At 35.7% G+C, this 21,688-nt stretch overlaps 1 protein-coding gene across 1 annotated transcript; it reads left to right on the top strand.

The window, feature by feature from the left end:
* The first annotated feature begins 13,870 nt into the window (after window positions 1-13,870).
* Window positions 13,871-15,541, top strand: LOC113322340 (nucleolar transcription factor 1-like). Its single transcript, XM_026570414.1, has 4 exons — window positions 13,871-14,007; window positions 14,709-14,889; window positions 14,986-15,376; window positions 15,534-15,541. The coding sequence occupies exons 1-4, from the start codon at window positions 13,871-13,873 to the stop codon at window positions 15,539-15,541; spliced, it is 717 nt and encodes a 238-aa protein (XP_026426199.1).
* The last annotated feature ends 6,147 nt before the right edge of the window (window positions 15,542-21,688 follow it).

Here is a 21,688-nt window from a genome sequence, read left to right as displayed (position 1 = left end):
TCATAGAACGTCATAAGATACATGCCTATTCCATGAATATTAATTGACTCAAAATAAAATCTCACAAATTACCTCTAATTGAGAGTTACCATGAGTTCAATTTCCATAAGATTTTTTGATTGGCATAATTATTCTCATATTCTACCAAGATCAGATGTATATATATTTCTCAAACATTAAGTATTTTTTTAATGTAGAGATCATATCATACAAACTGAGAAAACAAATATACCTAAAATATCTTCCGATGATATTGTTGATTGGAACTAAAATCAGCTTCACGAAAATCCAAAGAATCCCAACACAACGAATCCCATATTCCTCATCATAATCGCCTCCAACAACAGTATCATTTCGTGCACAGTTGGATCTTTTAATGAAACCTGATTTACTAGGTATCGTAAGAAGACGAAAGGGTTAATTTGTAGATCTCTTCCTTGAGATATAATTGCTCTGCTTTAAATTCTTAAATCTTCTTCAGGAGTTGTTGTTGTTCTGCTGATGGATTGTCTCCCATACTGTTTTTATTTTTATTTTCAAGATTTCTTTGTTTCCATTCGTCATCATTAGAGACACTAACGAAGATAACATTAAAAGAAGGAATCATTAATTTCATTCAGTGAGCAACGAAATTAAGAAAGATGATCAAAACTTCCTAAATCTTGTTTGTCTTTTGTCTATTTTGTTAGTTGGATTTCACTTTTTTTTTTTTTTTATAGATAATGTAAAGAGGAAGAAAAAAAGAGACTCATTAATTTCCGTCAGGGAAAAATTGTTATGAGAATTTTTCACTATACAGATCACAAATTGGATAATATACTTGCTTAGTTGGGGAACAATTCATCTGTTAGTCAATTAGATGAAATTGATTTGTATATAGCGAGGTTGGGAGGTTCAAGGAGGACAATTGCTGAATTTTAATGTAAAATTTAAAATAGGGTACTGGAGCAGATCTTGTTACTCAAAAGGAGTATAATTTTTGTAATTGATTGTGGTATTTTTTTCAGTTTTCGGTTGATTGTATTCGTGTTGGATCATTCCTGCATGAATCTTGGATGAAAGATTGATTGCATTGCTAACTAATGAATACATCTCAAAAGTAGAAACCATATCTTATTTTTTTTCCTTTTCAAAGTCTTAACTCTATACAATCTCTGCAAATTCTCCCAACACATTGACTATTGTAGATACTCCAAATCTCTCTTACTAACCTTCCAAATGTTTTTTGATTTGCAGAGTTCCTCTGCTAGAGAACTTGAGCAGAGAAGGAGAAAATAAGAAAAGGGGGAGTTATCAATTTTCGTGGCCCCTAGTAGTGATTACAAAATAATTTAAGGGGTGCATAAAAAAATAGACAAAGTCAAATAGTAAACACGTCACCAGATAACCGAGTCAACGCCGCTCAACGTTGGTCTTTAGACCAAACGCAAAGGCTAGACAAATGTTAGACTAAAGCCAGGTTTTGGTCAAAACTTGAGTACCAAAAATCAAATAACTCTAATATAAATGGTTTAAAGAAGACAAATAAACATAGAGAAATGGGTAATTAAATGAAAAGAAGGAAGATGAAAGTTCATCAACTCGTACTACCACCTACAACCGTTGGATGCGTATAATCTTGATGAAACTCAGAGGGGAGGGGGAGGGAAGATCTAAACCTTCAGTTAGGAAAATTGATATATCTCAGCCATTGCGTGAAGCATTGATGATTGGAATATATTATCAAGATCTGATAACACGTTTTTTTTTTTTTGAAGAGAAAGCGGACTTAAAAAAGCTCGAGAAATTTACTCAGATACCTCATTAAAGGTGAGGTTTGAAGAGATACAACTAGGTGGAGAATATGCATTCCACCTGTAACTAACATTATCTTTCATGGCATATTGACACAAATTATGAGCCAAAAAGTTTACATTTTTTGGGACATGTTCAACTCTTATACTTGGAAATAAAGAAGCTTCTCTTTTCACATCTAAAATTACTGATCGGATACTCCATGGGATATCCCAAGAATTACCTTTAACAGCATCCGAAACATTTTTTGCATCTCTCTCAATCATCACCTTTTGTAGATTCAAGAACTTTGCCAGGGAGACACAATCTACAGTCGATTGATTCAGCCAACAAAGCAGAAGTTGCATCAAAAGTAATAGTTTCACATCCCAGAAATCTCCCATCTGAATCACGTGCAATTGCACTAGAAGAACCATTATTTGGGATGAACGCAGCATCCACATTAATCTTCACAAAACTATCTTTAGGAGGTGACCACTGTTGTTGTCCCGAATTCAACTGAATATTGGTAGTAGAAGAAGATTTTATTTCCATGCACAAATTGATATCCTGATTGGCCTTTTAAAGAATAATCTCTTGAGAGAAACCATGCCCAGAAAAGACTGTAATATCCATCCCAATTTCAAGGGTAATTTTGTCTTTTACTAAAAGGGTATTTTTTGTAATTTACTTAAGAGGGTATTTTGGTATTTTTAAATTATGGTTCACGTGACATGTCAAATTTATATCTTACTTGTTAAATCTAAAATTGAGACTTGTCGCTTTAGTATTGGTTATTAAGTTTATAGTGTTTTTAAATTAACAAACTTCTTATTTAGCTGGAATGTAAATTCTTACTGTTAGACTCACATGATTAGTGGAAAGAACAAACGAAATTTGGATTCATGTTTAGTACTTGCCACGTGTCATCAATTGATAGGGGTGCATAGAATCCTTTGGTGTAAATCTTGTTTGCATTTCGTGTAAACTGTGGCTTGGTTGACTAAGGAAACTTCGACCAATTTATTCGCCTCTAGTGCCAAGTGTCAAGGCATTATTAGCTGATAGTTATTTAGGGTTTTAATCAATTTTAATTTAAATATCAAAGTTGCATTAGTCGGTCAAGGAAGAGATAATTTCTTCGGTTTGGTGTTTAGGTTCCTGTAAAAGAAAAAAAAAATACAGTAGGTTTTAAGATATTTTTTGGCATAAATATTTTAGAATAGTTAAGGGATTCTTTATCACTGGATGGATTGGAGATTTCGTATTCCTATCGCTAGCGTTTGAGGTAGGCGCAACACAATCAAAAACCTTCTTTTTATTTAAGTTTCTTTTAATTAATTTTATTTTGTGAGTTTTGATTCATATATGAATGATAATCGATGTTGTGAGTATGATTATGTATGTTGGGCTGCGGTCCATAGATTGTGATTCTTAAAAACAACTATGATGGGATACGAGATATCCTTGGGAACGGTTTTGTTCCCTAAACCCACGTGGGGCTCCCTAGGGCGAGCGGATTTGATGTGATTGATTTGATTGTTCTTATGGATGTGGTGTTTCCATGTATTTGTGATGCTATTAACCATGCTAGTTGTTTTAAAAAGAATAATGTTTGATAAAATGTTTTGTTGCTTCTTTTCCTACTGGGTGTCACAACTCACGTCGTTTAATGACAAAAAATTCCAGATTTTATGGCACCACAAGGAGTTAATGGCGGAAAAGCGTAGAGATCGGTTTTGGTGCTATTAATAGTAGTTTGCATAGGATTTATGATTGGAATTGTAATAAAATATCATCAACTCTTTTAGATGATTTAATTAGTTATTTATTGGGTATTAAAGCTTTAAAGATTATTGGGTTAATGTATAACCAAAGAAAACAATGCTTTGTTTAGAATACTCTATTTGATTGAATAATGGAAATTTCTGGATCATGTCAGTTTGACTGTCTATCATAATTATTATATAATACTTTTTTATCTAATTTTTATTAGGTTACATGTAAAAATCTCTCAATATGTACATATAAAAATTTCATAATTTTCTGAGTTCCAAAAGTATTTTTAAATCAATTGTTTTCACTGTACAAGGATCAGACGTTTTCTGTCAGATTCAATTTTACTGAAGTTGTCTATTTTTTTAAAATATTCTATGTCATGTTTTAGCCTTTGGAGTATACTGAAAACTAAAAGATGGTGCGTTTATCTTTTCATAATGATCGACCAAAGAAAATTTGAAGTTGTGAGTGAATTGATATGATTTTTCTAAAACGAATCGTCACTGATGTACGTTTCTGCAGTACTGGTCAACTACTCGTTTGACTATGGTCAAAAGGTATTTAAGATAAACTAAAAATCCTAGAAATTTTATTACGGGATAGGCGATAAGTTTGGATTCAGAATATATAATTATAATAATTTATGGATTCGTATTGGACTCAGTAAAATTATTTGAGTGACCTGACGTCAGTTTCTGTTTTATTAATCTTTCTTAAAAACGTAATTATTTTGGATTTAATCTGGAACTTTTAACGGTGAAGTTATTTTTTCTGATAAAGTATATTTCTTTAGGGTTCATCTAAATTAAAAATCACGTCAAATTAACGGTTAGATGTTCCGAAAAGAATTTTTATATATCCGCTGCGAAAGAATTTCAAAACTGAACATAAATTAACTAAGCCCGGATAAATTATTTAATGAGCTTGGGCTTAGTAGCCGGGCTTCGTCTATGGTATCGAAGTAGCACTTCGGGTTTTCGGACATGGGATCCGGGCACGAAAAATCGGGGTGTTACAAAGACCATATCATTTCTTAACTTCCAAGTATTCCAAAGAATGCAAACTCTAAAAACAAAGTTGTTGTCCATATTCTGCTCCATCCAGTAGATGATAATATTCAGAGGAGAGTCATTAAAACCTGAACTGTCGAAATCCAGAGAAACTTGTCGGAACACCATCTTAAAGTAACAGCATTCAAACAGAAGATGAAAAATCGATTCATCCTTTTCTCTACACAGAGTGTAAAAGTTATCACGCTGAGAATTGAATCTGTTTAAATTGACCTTCACCGCTATACCCTAATGAAGAACTTTCCAAATAAAGATATGTATCTTTGGTAAGATTTCAGTAAAAGACCAAAATCTTTTCCAGGGAAATTGACTGATTGCCGAAGACACATGGATATCATTTTCCAACATATGAAAACAAGATTTGGTAGAAAATATACCCGCTTGTGTGCACTTCCAAGTCAGGATATCCTCTTCTTCCACGTTTAGAACAATAGAAGTTATCTTCTCTACAATATCCGGAGTGAAAATATCATTAAGAATCGTGAGATTCCAAGTGTTATCTTCTTGATTAATAAGATCATATACAAACTCCAGATCCATCGCGTGTTCCCCATTCTTCGGAATTAGATGCTCAATTATTTGGAATCCAAGGATCTTCAAATATCTTTACCTTATTCCCTTTTGCCACCTTCCAGAAAATCTTGTTTTCAAGGTGATGTCTAACTTCAATCCTACTATTCCAAATCGAAGAATTTCTGTTATTTGCTTCAACGGTCCAGTAAGAGTTATCCGTCAAGTATTTAGCATCAAGTAGTTGCACCTACATTGCATCTTCCTCTTCAAGAAAACGCCATACTAATCTTCATATCAATGTTATATTCATCATCTCCGCACTACGAATACCCAGACCACCACAATCTTTTTGTAATCCCATTTTTTCCCAGTTAATGAAGTGCATTTTCCTTTCAGCTGTCGAGTTACCCCATGAGAAACATATTCTTATCTTATCGATTTCGTTTGTAACACCTTTGGGTTACAAGAAGATGCTCATTGCATAAATAGGAATAGCAGATAAAGTAGATTTACATAACACATTTCTGCCTACCAGATTAACAAAATGCTGTCTCCAGACAGATTGTTTACTAGCAAACATTTCAGTCAAAAAATTGAAACTAACAACTCTGTAATCTGACTTCAAAGGATAAATACCCAAATACTTATCATCCACTGACATTTCCCTAACATCCAAATCTTGAATTGTAGAAAGTTTCCTAATATCAGAGACACCTTTACTGAAGTGAATTGCAGAGTTACTGTAATTGATAGACTAACCTGACAGATTTGCATACTCCTCCAATATCTTCTTCAAATTAAGGATATTTATCCTAGAATCATCTCCAAATAAAAATAAGTCATATGCAAACATTAGATGACTAATGGAAGGAGCCCAAGTATTGATTTTGTAGCCCTGATGTAAACCTTGTACATCATATTGATGCATAAGAATCGACAGTCCCTGAGAGCAAATTATGAAAAGAGACGGAGATAACGGACACCCCTGTATAATTCCACGTTCACTCTTAAATAAACCCTGTGGAGAACCATTAATGTTGATGGAAAAGTAAGAATTCGATACACATGTCATGATCAAGGAATGAGCCGCACCCTGTATACCCATTAAGTTCAGCATATCTCCTAAAAATCTCCAATTTACCTTGTCGTAAGCTTTAGCCATATCTACTTTCAGTGCAAATTGTCCATTTGTAGCATAAGAGTTATTCATTGAATGAAGTAGTTCCTTTTCCACAATAATATTATCTAGTATTGGTCTTCCAGGTACAAATGCATTTTGGGACCAACTTATAAAAGACTCCAGATACGGCTTAATTATATTCGAAAGTATTTTGGCCACAATTTTGTACAACACATTGCATAAAGCAATTGGATTTTCTATGAATTTTTGACATTAATGCACCTATATTGTTGACCAATTCATGGTTCGTTATATTTGAAAAGAAATATTTAATGTTCATTATACAGTAGAACCTCCGTATATTAATACTCTTGGGCACACATAAAATTATTAATATATGGAGGTTGATAAATGTAAGATTTTACAAATCGGGACTATAATTTGTATCAATATGTAGAGGTTATTAATATATAGAGTATTAATATATGGAGGTTCTACTGTAATTAGAAAAATGCTTAACATACATAATCAATAAATTAAATAATAGATCACGTCGAAATATCAAAAACTTAAAAGATCAGTATCTTTGAAATATTTAGAAAATTATATTTCTAATATCGAATTAATGATATAGAATTAATGACCCACATTTTCAATAATTTACAATAATATGTAAGAGGCGTAATTAACTGCAGAGCAATTATGAAACTAATACCTAAATTCGACGATGAATACTATCGAAAATCAAGAGAAATAAACTCGGGCCTTCATAAGTAGGTGGAAAAAACCTGCAATTTGATTGAGCCTTGTAAAACTCACTTTTGATTCTACTCTATGGGAAGAAGAACTCACATACACTCAGTTAGACTCATTAATGACTTTAATCACATGTTGTCATAATCTCCCCGTCCCTTAAGAAGAACTATCTAGGACCGGAGAACTTGGACGAAGAACTCACATACACTCATTTAGACTCGTTAATGACTTTAATCACATGTTGTCATACTCTCCACGTCCCTTAAAAATTAAGATATTTCGTACTTGCACACTTTTTAAAGAAAATATCTAAAAAAAAAATTAATTTTTTTTCTTATACATCCTTACGTGTTAAAATTTTAAATACATATCTCGCAAGCTAATAGATTGTAAGGCTAATACTTACTCGATCTACCTATGCCCAAGCGAGCCTGCTTGTAAACCTTTTACATCCCGTTATTGCCTTCTAGCAGGTTTGGTTATAGCTTAAGTGGCAGGTTCGGGATTTTCCTAAAATTTAGTAGCGCCACCTGATACCTTCCCAAATAATCTGTCCCAGAACCCATTTGAATTTCCTAAGAGTTTTAATTTGATGTAAGAATAAATCGTTATCTGTTTTGTTTATATATTATTCTTATTTTCATTTCTATTCTACGTTTAGAAGATTAATTACGTACGATTAAATTATTGTTTCAACATGAATTAAATTAGTTTATTTTTGAAGGTAGAAGGGCTCAAAAGAGACCAATTTATTAAAATACCTCAACGGTTGAGGTTTGAAACGATATAGTAAGGTGGAGAATCAGCATTCCACCACATATTTACAGAGTCATGCATAGCATGTTGACACAATGCATGTGCTAAATAATTTGCATTTTGAGGGACTGACTGGAAAATTACATCATCAAAATAATATGATCCCTAATTTCTAAGATTACATACCTTATACTCCAAAGGATATCTGAAATGTTTCCTAAGATCGCTGTAGTAATGTTAACAACATCTCCTTCAATGATTATCTTATTGAACGTAAGTCTCTTACCCATCTCCATACCAAATTTACAAGCAATAGATTCTGCCAATAAAGGGGATGTGGCAACAAAAGTCGTCGTACCACACCCTAGGAAATTTCCATTATGATCATGCGCAATAACACCAACCGCTCCATTATTGGGTATAAAGGCAGCATTGATGAGTGCCAAATTTTGTATATATTTATCCCTTTTTGTTGGCATTTAACTCATATGTTGTGCATTAATTCTACATTTTATCCCATATTCTGTATTTTCATTGTTTTCAAAAATAAATATTTTTCTTAATTAATTTTGCATTTTTAGGTACCAAATAAAGTTTAGATGACTTGCGGAGCGGAAAAGAGCAGAAAAGTAGTGAAAAGCCGGAAGTAATTACGCAAGGAAGCCGCGAAGAATGGTGCGCATAAGCCCAAAAGACTAGAAATGGGCTCAAGAAGGAAGAATTGCTCTTAAAGAAGATATGGGCTTGGCATACCCAAGGCCCAAAACCCTTACCCAAACCCATTTTCTATAACCAAAACCGCCTCCATTCTCAGCCGTCAGATTGGATCCAACTCATCATCCTACGGTCGCTCATTCATAGAGCATCAAAATCTGAAGTCTCTGACAAACACCACAGCGCTTAAATTCCAAGCCTTCAGATTAGATTGTATTTGAATCCAACGGTCGCTCCTATGCCTGTGCATCAAAATTAGATACTCCCGCTTTACACTACAGTACCTAACATCATCTAGCACCGTTGACTTTGTTGTATTTCACAATCCAACGGTCGAAGTGATTCATCTCTCATACCACCGTTAGATCTACCAACCATCTTCGTATCCAACGTCTTTCACACGCTGATCATCAGATTCTTCTGTCCCGCTACACACATAGCGACCGAACCCTATGACCTAACCAAACATCCCCTTCTTCCCAAAACAATCGACCTTCACCTTCTTCCTCTCCACCATACCCTGTGCAGAACCACCACCATCACCCTGCATCAGCCATCTCTACCACCTAACCGCCACCAAATTATCTAACCCACCACAGCCCACTCTCACCACCTAACTCGTATGATGATTTTCAATCATCTTCATCAATTCCACACGCCACTGAGGTCGAGTTATTTTGATGAAAGTGATTGCATGTCTTCAAATAACGACAGCAAGGCTTTGGAGAGGTAGAGGAGTACAAATGGAATCATGGGTCGAGAAGAATTGGGAGTTATCACATCAAATTAGGTAAAATATCTAACCCTAATTTTGACTGATTTGGGGGAAACTTGTAGAACCCTAATTGAGTGTTGTAGACTATAAATTGAGGGTTGTGGGTGTGTTGTAAGGGATATCTCTGGACTAGCCAGTGTATCCCCATGAGGGCTGGACTAGCCAGTTCCTCTTGGGTAGATTTTTCTTCCCTGTTTTGTATTTGTAGATTTAATTTTAATTTTCAATTTTAATTCCAAATTCAGTTTTAGTTTATCTTGTTTCAATTCAGTTTGTTTTATGTTTTAATTCACATTTCATTCTAGTTCACATGTTAGTTTGTAGTTCTCTGTTTAGTAAATGTTTTTTTTTGTTGCTGTTATGTGAGCTCACATGTGTATGTGTATAGCTAGGCTGAGATGATGCCTTAAGTCACTGTTAGTGGTGGAATGTTAGGTTATAATTCATGTAAATAGAATTGATTGAGAAATGGAGGAAATTAGTGCTAAACTGTGCTTGTGATTGATTGTGCTGTCAAAAGACAGTCAATGCTAGGAGTAAACAGTTGAGCAAGCTTTTTATCTTTCCATTCCATTTATGTACGCCCTGGAACATAGGCAGGCTTGAACCTTAACCTAGCTCCATTAGGGACAGGGATTTAACATAGAATTACACTATCTGGCTAGGTCACAAGGTGGATTCATAACCTATTTGTGTTGTTTCTCTGTTTTGTATCTGTAGTTTTGCTCCCCTGCCATTGCCCTTGGCTTAGGCCTTGGTTTGCAACTGTCTTGATTTATCACTACCACATTGCCACTACCATACCATTGTATATGCCACTGTCACCTTTAACTCACCTTGTATAGGCCCTGTTTTGCTCTCTTTGCTTCATTGTGTCATTGTCACTCATTGCATTTAGATTAACTAGCTTAGGAATGATTCAATACACCCCAAGTCCCTGTGGAATGACCCTGTCTTGCACACATTACTACAATTTGACCCTGTGCACTTGCAGGTATCACTGTAGGCATCCATTCATCTTATTTTCACATCTTTAAATGCCTACCAAGCATCGACATTGATCTTTATATATGGATGATGAAGAGGAGACCAAACTTGCATTTCGAACAGTAATAGGACTAATATCATTATCCATTGAAACTCCATTCATAGAAAGATCAAAATCTTGTAATGCATATTTTATTACCAAATCCACTGAGAAATTAACATTAAAAAAAATCATCTCATTTCTTATTTTCCAAAGATTCCATAATATGCTCATTCTCTTAATGAACTCATTGTCATGGTCATTTTCCATCCATTCTATCAAGAGTTGACGATAACTATTATACTATTATCCGGCAGTAAATAGTTAGCACTCAGATTTGTTTTCTCAAAAACCCTTCTTGACCATGGACATGAAAACAGTAGATGAGAAATGGTTTCATCTTACTGACGACAGAAAGGGAAAATAATTTCAATGTGGGGGAGACAAACCTGTTGATGTTGCTTTTAACTGCAATCCCATTATGAATGACCTTCCAAATGAACAATTGAATCTGCCGAAGTAGTTTGGTATAAGACCAGAATTTTCTCCATGGAAAGGCACTCACATCCGATGTAGTAGGAGTATTGTTAGCCAACATGTGATAACAAGATTTTGTTGAGAATTTCCCAGACGGAGCACAAGCCCAACTTAAAGTATCAGCACCTTCCACCTCTGAACTTAGATAAATTGAAGTTATAAGTTGAATAATTTCACGGGGGAATAATTCTTTCAGAAGAGCAAGATTCCAATTTCTTGTTGTTGGAGAAATCAAGTCAACAACTTTAGAGATATTGACAGGCATTACAGGAGGCCGTGTGATGAGGTGTTCTAAGTTTTGATGCATCCAAGGGTCATCCCAGATATTAATCTTAGTACCATCAGACATCTGCCAGAAAATTTTATTCTCCAAAATATGACGAACTTCCAACATACTGCCCCATGTTGTCGTACATTTTTCAGATTTTTGTATTTCCCATAAGGAACCATCTTGAATATATTTTCCAGTTAATAGTTTAACCCACATAGCATCTTCATTTTCCAAGAGTCTCTAGACGATTTTGCAGATTAATGCTATATCCATCAGCTCCACGTTTTTGATTCCAAGCCCTCCGAATTCTTTCCGTAACTCTATTTTTGTCCAATTTATGAAGTGAAATTTACATTCCTCAGTCGTATGCCCCCACCAGAAACTACGTTGAATTTGTTCAATTTCTTTAGTCACTCCCTTTGGTAACAAGCAAAAACCCATAAAGTAAATGGGAATTGCAGAAATAGTTGACTTTGATAGAACCGTTTTCCCTGCGGAATTTACAAAGTGAATTCTCCAACCCGGCAATTTAGAAGAAACTTTGTCAACAAGAAAATCAAAGCTCGATATCCTGTAATCAGATTTCAAAGGATAAATTCCAAGATATTTATCATCCGCCGTCATTTCCCTAACACCCAAATATTGAACTATGATTTGCTTTCTCAGAGATGGAACACCTCCGCTAAAATGAATAACAGATTTATCATATTTAATTAACTGACCTGACATATCCGCATACTCTTTCATTAGTTTCATTAAGTTCTTCACATTGGTTCTTGTATTTTCACCAATGAAAAACAAATCATCTGCACACATCAAGTGAGATATTGTAGGTTCCCATATATTTATTTTATAACCTTGATAGAGTACATCCTTGGATTTCATACTAATGCATGAATGATAAGCACGTAAGTGCGACGCTTTTTCACCCATAATTACATTAGTTAGGACTCATTTTATCGCTAATAAACTTGTTTTAAGTATTTTGAAGGAAATAAAGCTCGATGGACTAAAATACAGAAATCTGCGGGAAAAATGGAAGGAATGAAGTGATTTATGATTAAATGAGCGAAGACCGAAAAGAATTACATGGAGAATCATTTTATTAAGTCCAACTATGTGGATATGGGAGTGTGGTAAGAATTCCACTGAGTGTGTAGAAGTGTGGAAACCATGTGAAAGATATTAACTATGATAAAAGATCGATATCTGAAGATATTTTGTTTAATGAAGAAAATATTTCCTTATGATGTGGAGTAATGGAATATTTGAAGATTTTGGAAAGAATGTTATTCTTTATGGTTGAAAATAATAATTAAGATATTGATTGCAGTATTTGACACATGACGCATTCTGATTGGAGGATTTTTATATTATTTGACACGTGGCATACTTTTATTGGATGATGATGTGGTAGTGGATATGATAAAGGAAAGTGGGTTTCTTTGAAAACTATAAATAATGGTTAAAGCAAATGGAAAAGGGAGGTCCGAAGTCCGTAGTTCAGAGAAAAAATAATAGAGTTTTCATTTTTCTTTTCTTATTATTTTCTTTTGTAATGGAGTAATCTCTCCACTAGGGTTACTAATGAATCCCTATTATGTGTTAGAGATTTCAACTCATTTTTGATAATACTTCTTCTTGGTCCTTTATTCTCGAGCGTTAACGATAATATTTTATTTATATGTCCTTGTGCTTGCTTTCTTTGTAATCATTTTCTAATTAGAGACCAGCACCTAAATGGGTAGAATTATTAGTATTTTGAGAATTTTATTGATTATAAAGTTTTATCATCCGAGACGTACCTGTGTCCTAAATCGTCTTGTGATAATGAGAAAAGTATTATAGAGAAATGTTGAATGATTTACGCATAATAGTGGTGGAATGTTGGAACCCTAGGTTTTTATTTCATTATTTTCTACTTTTATTATCTTCTATTATTCTGCTTATCGTTTTATTTAGTTAGAAATTGAAAGTAACAGCTTTAGTCCCTGTGGAACGAACCCGCATCTGTATACTATCCAATCGATAGTCGTGCACTTGCAGTATAATATAAAACCTCATCAATGAATAGTGATAATCCTTGCAAGCATATTATAAACAAAGTAGGCGATAACAGACAACCCTGACGAATACCTCTTTCATTCTTAAAGAAAGCTTGTGGACAACCATTGAGATTAATTGAGAAAGAAGCAGTTGTGACACAAACCATGATAAGAGAATGAGCCATACCAGATATTCCCATAATCCCCAACATATCTCCGAGAAAACTCCAATTAACTCTATCTTATGCTTTTGCCACATCCACTTTCAAAGCAAAATGGCCATTCTCGGCTCTCGAGTTTCTCATAGAATGCAATAATTCCTTAGCAGTGATGATGATGCATAGAATCTGACGACCTGGAACAAAAGCATTTTGAGACCAATAAATAAAATCATCTAAATATTAGAGAACTTTAAAAGTTCAAAAACAAAGCTTAATTGGGGGGACCGGAAAATAATTGGGGGCCTCACCAAATTTATACCCACACCAGAAAAGTTAGGGGTTCCAAAATGATGGTGAAAGTACCATTTTACCCTTCTCAGAAAAATAACCCTAAAATCCTATTAAGACTTAAGCTAGGCCCCCATTTCAATCTAACACAAAACCTTTCTTCTTCTCCTCTCCGCCTCCCTCTATCAGTTCCTCATCCTCCATTAATGACCGTGGAGAAAAAAATTTCATCTGATTCATCGTCGATGCGAAAACTTTAATCGACGATTAACTTCTTCTACAAACATGGCACGTACAAAGCAGACTGCAAGACTAGCCAGTCAGATTCCCAATCTCGTTGATACCGTTAAAGCGGTGAAGGAGTATTCGAGTATAAGTAAGAAATCAAAACCTCCGGACAAACAAATGGCTCCAATTAAATGGTATGTCCTTTAAAAACCCCAACTCTAACTTGGGTTTCAGTTTAATTTGATGTTCTTCTGAAAATTAGGGTTTGAATCGGAGAAACTGATTTCTCAGAATGGTAGTCGTTAAGCAATAAGTTTGAATGTATAACGATTTTTCATCTTTGCTTAACGATTTTTCATGTTTGGTTAACGATTTTTGATATGCATGTTGGACTTTGGAGAAATCGTCAACCATTAGGGTGGCGGAGAAAACGATTCCTGCTATAGGTTTTTTTTTTAGATTAGAATCGTTAACCAATTGTTTTTTGTTAACGATTTTTGAGATGCATGTTGAAATCATCAAGAAATCGTTAACCAATTGTTTAGGTGAAAATGACCCCTGTGTGATTTATTCTGACGACGATTTTTATTAATCAACGACTCCGTGATTTTCCAAACCACCACTCTGTCCCAATTAATGAAAAAGTCGTCCACATAATTGGAATAAGTTAACGACTTTTGTGGACGACCAATTTTAGAAGTAAACGACTCTGCATCACACATATTTGGTATTCTGTCTATAAAATAGGAAGAATCGTAAGAAAAATTGCTTGAATAGTTAAGCATTAACTAATAATCGTTAATGATATACATGGAGTCGTTAGTTTTTGTAAGATTCGTTTATTTTAGGAATTTTTTCTGACGACTCTTAAATATTTTTGTTGTTGTCCTTTCAGTAACAAGAATAAAAAGGATAAGAATGTCTTAGTAACTCCTCCATCCAGACCTCCCCGCAACCAAAAATACCTAAATGTGGGTCTATTACGAGGAAAAATACCGAGTGAGGTAGCCCTAATTATTCGCCAACCCAGAGAACCATGTGTTGATTCCTCTAGATCGTCGTCTTCATCATCTGCTGTTATATCTACAAACCCAAGCGACGAAGAAGAATAAGTCGCGGAACATAAAGAAATTCCTTTAGTATGTGAATATGATGCTTATGATGATGAGGAGGATGGTGATAAAGGTAATGGTGGTGATAAAGGGAATGGTGGTAATGGTGGTGATGGATTGAATGGTGGTAATAAGGTGGCAGAGATAGAGGAAAAGGGGGATCAAGGTAATGATGATCAAGGTAATTATGATGATGAGGATGGAAATGATGGTGGTAGCAGTGATGAAGAGGATGATGAGGATGATGGTAATGATGGAAATGGTAAGAAAAGAAATGATGGTAGTAGCGGTGATAATGATGATGATGATGAGGAGATTCAGGAGGATGTTGCGCAACCACAGCCACAGCTACAGCCGAAGCCGAAGGAGAAAGTCCCAAATAAACCAAGCGCGCGACATATTCCACCCATGCGTTTGCAGCTTACTCGTCTACCCGGTGGGAAAGCCAGAGGTGAACCTAAAGATGGCGGAAAAATTATATTCGGATATGATAGCTCGTGGGCCCGTACCATCAATGAGACAATTATAACAATCTCAACTTTGATTTTCATATGATTTGTTGATATTTAATTTCTTATGTTTTAATTTTATTTGTTTGTCTTTCGTAGGATCATAAGAATGCCACTCATCTTTTTAGACACCAATCTTCTTATGCAAAAATGAAAAAATGGCCCTTAGAAGGTGAATGTCCAAGAGTGAGAGCCATTGTTGAAAACTAAGGTTTGTATGTTGCCGTTCAAAACTCCGTGATTGCATATGACAAGGATGCAGTATCATGTTTTACTGAGAGGTTTTACGGCGAAGTCGATACATTTCAATTCCCTTTTGGAGAGATGGCATTGATTCCCAAAGATAGATAACAGATTCTAGGATTGCAGGTTGAGGGAAAATCCACGGAAGACAAGTTCAAGAAAAACCTAGATCGGAAAAAAAAATTATGAATTGGCGGAGAAGTTGTTTGGATGGGATGAAAAGAAGACGCATGGCCTCTTTGTGATTGGAAAGAAGTACCCAAAGAAAGAGTTTAAACTTATTGAGATTAGAAAGATGTATGCGGGGTCACTTGAGAAAGACGGAGACAATGAACTACTCTCTGATTTTGAAGTTCGTGCGACGGCAGCCGCATACTTGTTGTATGTCCTTGCTTCGGTTATATTTCCCGATAGCAAAGGAAACCGAGTCAGCGTCAACCTTCTTCAACTTTTGGATCCCTTGGAGGAGGTGAGTAAGTATTCGTGGGGGACTGCCATAGTAGCACATTTGAACGCTCAGCTAGTAAAGGCATCCCGAGAAAGAACTTCTCAAATGAACGGGAATTTTGATTTACTTCGGGTAATGTGAGTTATCAAATTTGTTTGTTGTTCGTAATATTTGTTGTTCTATATTTTTAAATTTAACAATATTTTTATTGTTTTGATGCTGTTTCAGGTGTGGATTTATGAGCATTTCCCCTCATTGATCAAAGGCTATGGAGACATCCAATTGCAGCCAACATGGAACAATATTAAACCAAGAGGAACCCGATACACGTACACTTGAAGTCAGGATAAAGAGGAAGCGCAGAAGTTGAAGTTGCTAGCCATACGCCAAAAATTGGACAACATGACAGCCAAAGAGGTAACCTTTGATCCCTACAAGGAAGATAGAGTAGGAGGATTGCAAGATCTTTCATATTACCATGGCCCTCTGTTTTACCCTTATGGATACTCAATGTAAAATCCGCATAAAGTAATGCGTCATCTTGGGTATATGCAAGATTCACCCGATGAGGATTATGTACCACCATTCAAATATAAATTAAAGAAATGCAAGGCGGACAAAAAGGCGTTGGTTGTTGCTCACGAACTTGAGCATAAGACTGAGCATTGAAATAATAGGCATTTGGGTACTAGTAGGGTAGAAATCTCTTGGTGGGAGCATGTTAATGAAGGTCATGAGGTAACCGATGATTACATGACATGGTATAAAGGATTCTCCCACGGTCGAGTGATAAGTATTGATCAGACCACGGGTAGTAGGAGCAATAAAGCATCTTTCGCTGCTTCTACAGCCGATACTAGAGATGACTCTTCTATTCTTAAGCTTGTGGTAAGTATTTATTTTTCGAATTGTGTTAATCATTTACATACAGTTTTAATTATGTTAATCTTAATCAGTATTTGGATGCAAATAGAGGGAATGGGTGAAGATTTTTATGAAGTCATATTGTTGCAAAGCCGACAAAGGAAAAGTGATAGAGCTTGAGCAAAGTCACATGTACGCTGAGTACTGCCAACACATTGAATATACACAAGCAAAGAAATTGTTCGCTGATCTGGAAAAGCAATGTAAGAGGACAAGGACAACAACTATCCAACTAACACAAGAACGTGCTCAAAAGGGAGATGGTGATGATCAAGGTAGTGGAGAAGAAGGTGGTTCTCAAAGGGCAGTCCTGGACAAGGTCCTTCAAAGAAAAGTCGGACATCATCAAGTCAGGGAAGTCAGAGAGGTCGAGGCGGAGGTCGAGGCCGAGGTCGAGGTGGTAGTAGTGGGTGAGAAGAACTTATGTCTAGAACTTTAAAGTGTATGGTTTAACATCTAGAACTTATGTCTTTTAGTATTGTCGACTTTAACTTACATCTTTCTTAGATACAATTATATTCTGTAGTTCGTACTATCGGTATCTTGTGTGGGTTGGGTTTCCTAACAATTTAGCATGTTGTTTAGAAGTTGTTGTGGTTATATGAATGTTCTAATGATGTGAAAATCTGGAAAATATGACAACTTGTTGTTTGAGTCGGCAGCAAATGTTTTGCATATCAACGACTCTGATTATGAGAATTAGAGTCGTCAGCAAATGTTTTGCAGAGCAACGACTCAATACCTGTGGAAATAAAGTCAATGTTAGAGTCGTCAAGATATTTTTTGCAGACCAACGATTCACTCGTAGACCAAACAACTTCTCTGTCTGATTTTATTCAAGGGTCGTTAATACTTATATGAACGGTTAACGACTCTCTACTGACGACCCATTGGTTAAATAAGCGACTTCTTTCTATAGCTATGTAGCTCCTCTGTCTAAAACTTTTTAAGGCTCGTCAAGGAAAAAAAATGGTTAAGGGTCGTCAATTTATTAACAAGGGTCGTCCAGGAAAAAAAATTAGGGTCGTCAATTTTGTTTTAAGAGTCGTCATTTGTCTTTCAAGGGTCGGTCAATTTTAGTTATTTAATTTTGCCGAGCCCTTTTACAAACTTATAAATTGGCACGAAAATGGACATCTATTTCATTAAAAAAATAACTTTACATCAAAGTTGCATTGCACACGAGTTAGAATTTGATACATCAAGTGTTCTTCGAAGAATTTGAGTGACAACGGAGGGTTAGTATGGGTAATCTAGAATCTGACACATCAAGTGTTTATCGATAAACCTCCTTGCACGTCGGTATAACGTCGTATATTCTTTGTGGTGAATGAACTTTGTTTCCCCATTACGAATTCTCCATAGCTCATTGAAACGTTCCAGCTGAAATATAGTGAATTCTTAAATGTTAGTATGCGAACTTTTAACGATGCCATAAGTATAAATATTATCGGATTACTCACTTTTTCTCTAAGAGGAGCTTGTGGATGATGTTGGTACACCATATTTCTAACTTTAACATGCTCTCGCATTGCACTTTTTATGTAGTTGAATCGAAATGCTAAGTCTCGCCATTTGCGGTTATTCGGATTCCCGGTACGCCCGTAAAAGAACTATTTAACTCTCTTCCAAAACATTGAATAGATTTCATTTGGACGTTCACGGAACGTATTAGCAAACGATTTAACAAGACACAAATATTCATAAGGTTCCCATTCTGCAATTGCTATGTACTTTGGTAGAAAATGGATGGTTTTTGTTAATTTTTTCAAGAGATAAGGGTGTTATTATATAGAAGAAAATCCCAACGGTAGTTTTTTTGAAATCCACACTTGGGGTCGTTAGGATATAAATAAAATAAATAACGACTTAATAGAATGTGTTGAAAAAACAAAGTTTGAGTCGTCATTATACTACCTATATAAAGGCTAACGACCCTTACTTGAAACTTGGAAATAGTGGCATAGGAATGAATTCTTACGCTACAGTTGATCTAAATAAATTCCATCTTTTAAACTCATTACATGTTATTCCTTTTCCTTGTGCGAGAAGCAACTACCATTGCTGCTTCGATGTGATAACACTGCTCTCCTCTCCATTTGGTATATGCATCTTGGACGCACGCCTATCCCCTTTGTTCCTCGAGAGAAATTCGTTATAATTGGTGCACAATCTTATAACGTGAATCGTCCTATCACGAATATGGGACGGTAGATAATAATAGCGTAGTTTCTTATTGTAATTAGTGAAAGGACTCCAACCGACTTGAGTCCAAAGTATACTCTCATCTTGATGTTCTTCGGGAATACGTTTGACGATGTAATAGTTTTTAACCCATTCGGTCTCTTCCTCGACTTGCTTGAATACTTACCGGAGATGCGCTTGTTCTTTGCCTCGTTTTTCATCCTCACGCGTCTCGTCTTCTTCCTTCGTAGGATATGGCGTAATAGTGTATGGTTTTTTTGTAGGTCGCATGCTTCTTTTGCATATCTCTTCTTCCATTGTCAATATTGATTTGGTTGGTTGCTTGCATCTTTTAAGTACGCTTTCAATTGAATTGGTAGTTGATGACGAACTTTCTATTGAAAAATGATATACTTTGATTGTTTTAAGTTCTATCAAACAGTTAATGGTTGAATCTTTATATAGAAAATAAGCCCAACGACTATTTTTTGGGAAATAGTATCTCCAGAATGAGCCGTTGAAGGTATATGTATGGAGTCGTTAGGGTCGTTTACATTTAAGCAATATAATGCAACGACTTTTAGTTTATCAACTTGAGTCGTTAGGTAAGTATTCATAAATATAAACGACCCTTTTTCAAAAAAAAGTTTTATAATGATAAGTTGATTACACAAGATAAAACACATTGTATTCGTTAAGGATTAGTGATAATACAAACATCAAAGTATTCATGCATTTTACTTCCAAAAGTTTGCTTCACAGTAGTAAGCTCCAAAAAAAACAACTCCTTCCACATTTAGTCTCACATGTCAACGTGTTCAGGCATTGTACTTGGTGTTCCTTCCAAAGCATTCTACATGTTCATTCCATACTTGTATTGGTTTGTCAACTCCTTGGTGTAGTCTCCCCAATCACCATAGGCCACCCGTGGTAGAGGAAATTCTTCGAAAATCTTCAAACCTATGTGATAGTTATTGTAGACATGTGCCATTACAATTCTTCTTTTCTTTATCGCCGTTTCGCACCTAGTTCTTGAGGGTACGTACATACAAGAGCCTCCGGGGAAGCCTTTGTTGAATACAATTACAACACAAGTGAATGTGTCCGCTAAAAGTTGACCACCAAAAGGCATTTGCATCCAAAACTTAAAACCCGCCTTCTTCGACGCCTTCTACCATTTCACATTAGACACCAAGTCTTTGAACTTCAATTCTTTATCTTTAGAATCTCCTTGCATGATAATTGTTAAATAGAGTTGCTTGTCCTAGACAATTTTAACCTCCATTTTTGTTCTTGCATATTCGATTTGGGTGAGGTTAAGTTCATCTGCGTGCTCGAAATTCCCTAATTGTTCGATTGCAACATGGTAACCACAACTTCCATCCCCATCAACGTCGTCGGTGGATATAAGGTGATCTAAGATGACGTAAGGAAGTTGGTCGGTATACTCTTTGTAAAAAGTGTAAGCAACACGATGTGGTCTTCCTTGCGAATCCTTAGGTGTCTTAGGATTACCCTTTATTCCTCTTATCGTCACCATACCACTAGTTTGGCTTTGCTGGGTATCGACCGCATACTCAACAATATCCATATCTTCATTTTCTTGGTTTTTTGACCGGCCTCGTTTCTTAGGAATGAAAGACTTTTCATACTCCTCATATTCCTCCTGGACATGCTCATGACGTGATAGGTATCTATCGCAACCCTTGTCATTGTTAACAATTTCTCTAAATGACATTTTAGTTGTTGGTCTTCCAGGTGGTTTTTGTTTGATTGGATCTTCTTCAAACCCCAAGCTCTTACAGGCCTCCGGCCACAAGTTAGCAACCAAAATGTGTCTTCCTGCACAATTCATTTCTCGGTATTTTTCATTGATGTACTTGCCAATCTCCAAGTCTCCAAATTCTTCATCGGCTAAACCCGTGGGATTTGGGATGAATGAAAGTTGCTGCCAGAATGGATCGATATCTTCAATAGAAATTTAATCTTTGTACCCACCAAGTTTATGTTTACAAGGGAGGCCGAGCCAAATATCGGTTTTACAATTATACATCGTCTTCATCACCTTTCCGGCCTCCGCTTTAGCTCTAAAATCTATAAGCTCATCCATCATATAGTTAATTGCCCACCATGATACTTGGTGTGCTACCAACCGTAACAAAGCTTTGTCCCTTATGTGTTTCATCAAAAAACGGTCTTTACTCAACTCCATTTGAGTGACTATTTTTCTTAGGTCATCCTATGCGTGCTCGTGAATAGCTTCTTGTACCGTAACTACCCCACCCCTATTTTGATCCAAATTTTTTTTAAACGCCCGTGAGACTGCTCTGCAAGACTTGTAGACTCATTTTTGAAGTGCTTGTATTTATTGGTCCATGCATAAACAAACTTATCCTTCCAAGGATTCAACCATGTATTCAGGCAATACTCAACAACCTTCTTATGATCCGTGCTC

Source organism: Papaver somniferum, chromosome 11, assembly GCF_003573695.1.
Source record: "Papaver somniferum cultivar HN1 chromosome 11, ASM357369v1, whole genome shotgun sequence".
In the NCBI taxonomy this organism is placed as follows: domain Eukaryota; kingdom Viridiplantae; phylum Streptophyta; class Magnoliopsida; order Ranunculales; family Papaveraceae; genus Papaver; species Papaver somniferum.
The sequence above is the reverse complement of the archived record's forward strand: the minus strand, read 5'-3'. Positions and strand labels throughout refer to the sequence as shown.